Below are 7,751 nucleotides of genomic sequence, written 5' to 3'. Positions count from 1 at the left end.
CAATTCAAGATAGGCCTTGGGATATGGTAAGTATGGATTTTATGTTAGGATTACCAAAGACTCAAAGAGGTTATGATTCAATTTTTGTTGTAGTGGATAGATTTTCAAAAATGGCACACTTTATTCCATGTTATAAAACTAGTGATGCTTCTCACATTGCTAATTTGTTTTTTAAAGAAATTGTAAGATTGCATGGGTTGCCCAAAAGCATTGTCTCAGACAGGGATTCAAAATTCGTTGGACATTTCTGGAGAACACTATGGAAGAAGCTGGGGACTAAATTAAGTTTCAGTTTTGCCTATCATCCACAAACTGATGGATAGACTGAAGTTGTGAACAGAAGTTTAGGCAATCTTTTGAGGAGCCTTACTGCAGAACATCCAAAGCAATGGGATCAAGTGTTAGCACAAGTTGAGTATGCATATAACGATTCACCGAACAGGAGTACAGGACAGAGCCAATTCCATATTGTTTATGGAATGCATCCTAGAGGAATATCTGAATTAAGGAATTTGGGAAAGGAAGAGATGAGAAGTGCAGAGGGTGAAGACTTTTCTTCAAGAATGCAGGCGATACATGAACAAGTGAAACAACAGCTGCAAGATAGCAACATCAAGTACAAAACCAGAGTAGATATGAGGAGAAGAGAGGTGAACTTTGAAGTTGGGGATTTGGTTTTAGCACATCTCAGAAAGGAGAGATTTCCAAAGGGGGAGTATAATAAGTTAAAATCCAAGAAAATTGGACCATGCAGAATACTGAGGAAATTCTCTGCAAATGCTTATGAGATTGAATTACCACCTGATGTGGGAATATCACCAATTTTTAATGTTGCAGACTTGTATAAGTATGAGAATGAAACTGCAGATGATACAACACAGGATCAGGAGACTCCAGAGATTAACTGGGTAAAACAGTTACCCACAGCAAAGAATTTACAGCCAGAAAGAATTCTGGACAAGAAAGTGCATAAGAAGACAAGGGGACGAGAGTACTTCCAGTATTTGGTAAAATGGAAGGGACAACCAACCACTGAAGCTACTTGGGTTACAGAAGACGTCCTACAGAAACTGGGCAAATCTGTAGACGAGCTCATGGACAGGAGCCCATGAAGAATTTTTTCCTCAGGAGCATGTGACTCAGAGGGAAAAAGTCTTCAAACTTATTCCAAAAATCCAAAAAAATCTACTGGCAAGGGAGTGGGGTCCTTTAGCCTGCAATTTCCATGGTTTTTTTAGTTCAAGATAGAATAAAATCAAGAATAAAACATGCTAATTATGTTACAGATGGATAAGAAATGATAAAGCTTTATGCTTTAAATCATTCAATGTAAAGCATGCTTTTGTAACGGATAAGGTCTGAGAAGACCTATCCATTATTATAAATAAAGAGGCAATTGAGGCTCGCATTAGAGAGGAGCGGGTGCCGGAAGTATTATTACTTAAGAAACTTTTCTCTCCGTGTGTATAATTAATAGCTTTCTGTTAATTGTGGCCTTATATGCATGTATCAATTAATTTGTTTTACTGTGTATCGAAGGTGGATGGATTTGCCTTATATCTTCCCGCATGATGTTTGATTAAGCCTTATGGCCGTTTCCCTTTCATTGATGCGTCCGCAGGCTCTTTAAATACATTTTATAAGCCCCGTGTATATTTCTGTTTACACTAAGGATTCATGCAATTTTCCCTTAAGCGGGCAATGTGGCGGACGTGAAATCTTATTAAGATTGGTTCATACCCTATCAGGTCCGAAACCAATATCGCATCGGAGAGGGCCTTTAGAACTGTGGAATGTGTGAGCTCCGATATCCCGGAGCCGAAGTATTATAAAGCGCAGCATAACGGGCGTCGGGTCCGAAAGGGGCCTTTAGCATTGCGAAGTGAGAACTCCGACTTTCGGAGCCGAAACATTATAAAGCAGAACTTAAGGGGCGTCGGGTCCGCAGACCCACTACATTACAAATCCGCCGATAATGAACTGCCGATACATATTGGATTTGAAATCAATATAGAAAGGAGCTTTAAGGGCGTCGGGTCCGCGGGTGTTCGCATTGCATATTGGAGGCTTTGCACCATAGAATCCGCCGATAGCGATTGCTGATATCGCATCCGGGAAAAGGGAAAGGGGAAACATAAAACGCCAATAGTGTTTAAAGTAATTCTTTTAGAATTACAACCCGATAGCATAAAGCCTTCGGTTGTGTTATTCCTCTTTAAAGCGCCGATAGTATTATAAAGTAATCCTTATAGAATTACTGCCCGATAAGAGTAAAGCCCCTATTTCTATCAATTAGCTAGGTTTATGGGGTTCAAAGGAAAATCTATAAAGCTATCAGTTTAATGACTGATACGCATAGAGAAGGAGAAAGAGAAGTTGAAGCGGATATTGAAGAAATTGTTGCCAGATTGGGAAGATTATCCCTAACGCCTGCACCCACGCCATCACTACCACCCCCCTAAATCCGCTTGACAACAGGTGTTGTGCTCCCTTGTTGCGCCTAATGCAACAAATAGGGAGGGACACTGCCCCCTATGACCCCCCGGACGTAGAACTAATCATGAAAAGAATATAACACACAACTAACAATTTTATCAAACACTTACCATGTAATCATTTCATCAATACTTAACATACATCTATGTATTGAAAAAATGTTGCTCATATAACTAATAAAAACCTCATGAGATAAGCTACATAACCTACTACCAAATCTTTGAATTTGATGAATCTGCCCTAATTTATCTTATAAAAAAAAATTGAACATCTACTAAATTTACTAATTCTAAAACATTGTACAAATTCTTAAACCATTTTAGTGTCACATCTTCCCACTTACAATATCAATTGCCACCCCATAAAAACAATAATTTTACAAACCTTAAATTAGAAAAAAAGGAAAAGAAATGAGTTTGATTGACAAGCATTGACGGTTCTTACCGATTAATGGACTTAAATAAAAACAAGTGACACGTATGCCATTGCTTCACAAGTTCCAAAAAATTAAATACCGAAAATGGCTACTTTAACTTAGAATCGACCAAATCCTTTTAAAATTATAGCTTTTCAAAGGGTACAGATCATCTTTGTATTAACCATTACATATTCCCTTTTCACTTTATAATTTATCAGTGAATATGTTTGATCTATATATCCAGCCCAAAGATAATAAATTATTGAACTATATAATTTTAAAAAGGTTTTTCAACATTACTTTATTATAATTAATGCTCTTTCAATTATATAATATAATATATTATATTATACCCTTCAGAAATGACCTTTAGAATTTGTAAATTATAACAATATAAGAAAATTAGTGTCAAGAGGATAACATGTTATGCCATGTGCTAACCTGGTAAGCGACATTGTTGGCATTCACATAAATCCCTGATCATTTTAAGAAAATCCCTAGGATTCGCACTAGCCAGTAATAGGTATTTAATATGTCCATGACCCTAATGTTTAGTCTAATATATATATTTTAAAAATAGATTTTTATAATTTTATTTTTTATTAAATAGAGATTTTTTGAAAAATCTGTGTGACTATGTTTTTATATATATATATATATATTTATATATTTTATATTTTAAAAGTAGATTTTTATAGTTTTATTTTTTATTAAATAGAATTTTTTTGAAAAATCTGTGTGTGAAAAATGTATATATTTTATATTTTAAAAATAATTTTTTATAATTTTATTTTTTATTAAATAGTTTTTTTTTAAAAATCTATATATGAACATTTTTAAAGTTTTGGATAAATACTTCACCTATTAATATTTCTCTCTTTACTATGCATTTTGAAACTTACAATCCATAACTATACATTACGGATTAAAATTTCTCCCCGGAACACTTTGAAAATTTTTATTTATTAAATTTATTAATATCAATATTAAAAATTCAACATATTTTATTAATAAATATTAAAAAACTCAACAGAATGTAAATTGACAATTAATAAATTTATTATTTTATAACGTAACGAATTGAAAAAATATGTTGATATTTGGTGAAGTGCCAATGTGGATTTTCAAATATTTTAACTAAAAAATTACTCGGTTAATGCTGATTGGAAATTGTGCCAAAGTTTCTAAATATATGTGAGTAATAGATTATAAACAATATTACACTGTCAAGATCAATTTCTTTTGTCTCTAATTCCGGACAATACTAAAAAGAATTGAACATTCGCGTTCCATCGTCATATTAAATAATCCCACAGCTATACTGACAACAAAGCTAGGCCAAACCAATGTATACTGATAACAACGCTAGGCCAAGCCAATTCCAAATAGTTGTACTAATCATTTTTCATAAGAAAATCAGTGCCATACAGCATGAGGGAAAATACTGCGACAGAGTAAGGATATCTAAAATGACACTGCTATACAGCATGAGGGAGAATACTACGACAGAGTAAGGAGATCTAAAATTACAGGCGATACCCTCTACCCTAAAATGAGGCAAATCCCAATGACAAACCCACGACCTTCATACTGGCCCCAAAACAAAATCTAATAAACGTGGCATGCAGTAGTTAATATAGGATGCCCACTACCATGAATTATTTTTACTGTGGTCAGTCCATATTCCCATTCCCTGTCAAGCTGTCAGAATTTGTTTTGTACATTGGTGCTTTCTTTCAATCCAATCTCTGGATCATGTCGGTCTACTACTCTGTTGTCTTCAAAGCCTAGTTGCTTCCGGTACACAAAATACAGCGATATCTGGCCTATGCCCAATGGTACACCAAGAATATTTGGACACTGCAATGACCAAAACACAGTGTGAATGTACAGATATATTTAGTTCCGATTTCTTGAAAAATATAAGAAAATATGTAGAACAGACTGCTGTATATTGATGTTACCGCCAAGATGAGGTCTTTATCAAAAAGGAAGTAAGTCATCCATAAACAGCTGTTAATAAATGCGAACAGGGAGAAATGGATGGGCATAAACTCCACACTCTTAGTCCGTATCACCAATTTCTGTGCACATTAAAGAAATGGGGGTACTCGTCAAAACGTATTTGATTCAAATATCCTAATAAAACCTTACAAATTCCACTGCTAAGTGTGAAAATGCCAAGAAATATACTTACAACGATGGAAAGTGGGGAAGCATACATAACAACAGTGACGATCATTCCCGAAGTCCCTACCAGCATTTTTCTACTCTTGTGATCATGAAGAGCAAGCTGAGAAACTGTTGCGATAGCGGCAAACACCGTCAACACACCCACGACTATTCTCATCATTGCTATCTGAACAACAAACAATCGATTCATATATTCATGTCAGTCTCTACCTTGGCCTAACATAAATACAAAGTTATATAGCTACAGGCAAACATAATATATTGAGCTGCAGATAAATGAGCGCATCCGAATTGCTCCATGAAATAAATTGCCTGAGCTCTTTGTTCGACACTTAGCAGTCCTCTGATATATCCTGGTAATTTTTCGGATTAGTTCAAAGTACGCAGTAAAGCTGATGGAAAAGCTGATACATAATGAACTGATAAGAGAATATGAGACTTGAAATCTACCTTGGATTGGCGTGGAGCGAATTTCAGATATATGGTAACGAACAGAAGCTGGAGAATGATTCCAACGCCATTGACAGTTGATACCAAGATGTTTTCGGAGCGATTACTGATCAGGGGTGAGCCATACCACGTGTAAAGGAGACAATTTAACAGAGCGATTGCATAGGGGAGGCCTGAGAAATCCTCTGTCGATCCTTTTTTAATCACTCTCCTAAACGTAACGCTGCATAGAAATATTTAGTTAGAACTAAAGTTCAATTTACACAACCACATTAGTTTATCTCAGCCCAAATTTTTCTTAAAAAGGTACTTAAAAATTTGAAGGGCCTTACATTGGGGCTCCATACAGCAACAAGGAAGCTGCGTTTCCTGATACATAAAACAATGCAAAGTGCTCGTCTTTTCAGCCATTGTTCAATCCTTTGCGAACCAGTTAAGGTCAAATCTATGCAAGTGAAGAGCACAACAAACGAACTGAAATCTAAAAGCCAGCGAATGAAATCGTTTTCAAGTGTAAAACATAAAAAGAATGACAAAGAGTAGCAAGCACCTAGAATGCCAACCGAAAAATGTATGTAGTTAATCATGCTTTCTATCTGAAAATCTAAGAAAGCCAAAAGCCAAAGCAAAATAATGATGGATGGACGAAGTTGAGGGAGTGAGAGAGACGAGAATGAAGGTGTTTCTTTTCTCAATGGTGGAATTATCGTAGGGTTTAAGGAATATTTATAGGAAGGAGGCACACATTCTCTAGGTTTTTGTCACCGTGCACATGGGGTCATCGCATGCTGAAGAGTCGTGGAAAGCCAGAAAGATACCAAACCCTGTTTGGTGGTAACCAATACAGGCTCGAATATGTACATCTGATATTTCTTATTACGTTGAGTAATTGAGGCGTGACTCGTGTCATACCCATTGTAAAAACAAACCGACATGACCACGCGGTCCAGACCCTAAAAAGTACCGTTTCATACTTTACTGTTCTCTCCAAACCATGTCGAATGGAATAACCCCAAATCTGATCTTTTTATATTTGGCAAGTGGACGGAATAATTTTCTCTGACGGGAAATGATGAACGAGGTTTGTTAACATTTAAATAATATAAACGGCTTTACATGGGGTTGGTCGGCGAGAGATTTTTCTGATCGGCAAAGGGCGCGTGAAGGGTCCTGGAAAGTTTGAAAGGCTGCTGTGTGGTGTGCAGCTGTAAGTGAAGTAAGAAAGGTGGTAGTGGAGTAGAGGCTGCGCGACAAAGATAGAGATGGAGTGGGCCTGCGCACATTCACACAAACCCTACGCACCACGAAATAACTTCCTCCAGGATTGCAACTGCGTTTATGACGTGGAAAATCTCTTTGGCGAATATTGTGACTGCGTTTATGACGTGCAAAATCTCTTTGCGAATCTAATGCATTATAATAACAGTCAATGGTCCTTTCGTTCTCCATTCTTTATTATTTTCCACGCATTTGCTCTGTACATCGACTCTCGACCTAATATTTTAAAACAGGTACGGGACGGCGGCTCCATTGCTTTCCCGTATACCGGGGGTTCCTTTCGCTTTTCGTCCGAGACTCTGCGCCATGACATTATAAAACTAATCTGGCCATGAACTTGATGTTGCCTAAAAAAGCCTCTGAAATCCCCTCTCTGGACGTGTTTGATACCATTGGTTCATTTCGATGAATGTCATTGATTTGAAACTTGGGCCATGTCATATTCATCTTGCATGGATGACAAAATTCCATGGTTTTGTACTGATGTCAAAGATAACAACAAAATCACAAAGTGGGAGATGAAACAATTGCATGATTTTTGTACTGATGACAAATATACCAATAAAACCATAAGACTACAAGTGGATGCCGAATATTTATCACCTACACCCTTCGTGACATAAGAAGGAGAAGGCCATAAAAATTTGACCTATCATATTAATCTTTGCACTGAAATTCCAAAAATATGAAGTGGGTGACATCAAAACCTTACAAATGCACGATTGTATTTTTTTATATTTATAAGTCAACTCATCATTGTCAAACTAGGAGGGTAGAGTTATTACCTCTTGATATGACTAGGTTTAACATTGTCATTCTCGCTAGATATCTCTAAATTTTAGACTATTAATTTGATTCTTTAAATTTTAAAAATAAGAACAAAAACAATTTTCAAAATATTATTACTAATTATATT

General features: G+C 36.1%; 1 protein-coding gene across 1 annotated transcript; it reads right to left on the bottom strand.

Annotated features, from left to right (window-relative positions):
• Positions 1–4,243: 4,243 nt before the first annotated feature.
• On the bottom strand, positions 4,244–6,243 carry LOC149158337 (bidirectional sugar transporter SWEET3b-like). The gene is made up of 6 exons (XM_089437738.1): positions 6,108–6,243; positions 5,890–5,926; positions 5,558–5,780; positions 5,112–5,273; positions 4,879–4,998; positions 4,244–4,774 (listed from the first exon to the last, which is right to left on the bottom strand). The coding sequence occupies exons 1-6, from the start codon at positions 6,142–6,144 to the stop codon at positions 4,619–4,621; spliced, it is 735 nt and encodes a 244-aa protein (XP_089293864.1). The 5' UTR covers positions 6,145–6,243; the 3' UTR covers positions 4,244–4,618.
• Between the last annotated feature and the right edge of the window lie 1,508 nt (positions 6,244–7,751).

This window comes from Pinus tabuliformis, chromosome 5_2 (genome assembly GCF_031772625.1).
Source record: "Pinus tabuliformis cultivar Carrire ecotype Pingquan chromosome 5_2, CPIR1, whole genome shotgun sequence".
Lineage (NCBI taxonomy): Eukaryota > Viridiplantae > Streptophyta > Pinopsida > Pinales > Pinaceae > Pinus > Pinus tabuliformis.
The sequence above is the reverse complement of the archived record's forward strand: the minus strand, read 5'-3'. Positions and strand labels throughout refer to the sequence as shown.

Coding starts and splice junctions, on each gene's coding strand:
- LOC149158337 (XM_089437738.1), bottom strand. CDS start 6,144: ATGATTAACTACATACATTTTTCGGTTGGCATTCTAG. Junction 5,274..5,557: donor TCGCTCCACGCCAATCCAAG/GTAGATTTCAAG, acceptor TTTGTTGTTCAG/ATAGCAATGATGAGAATAGT. Junction 4,775..4,878: donor ATAAAGACCTCATCTTGGCG/GTAACATCAATA, acceptor TGGTCATTGCAG/TGTCCAAATATTCTTGGTGT.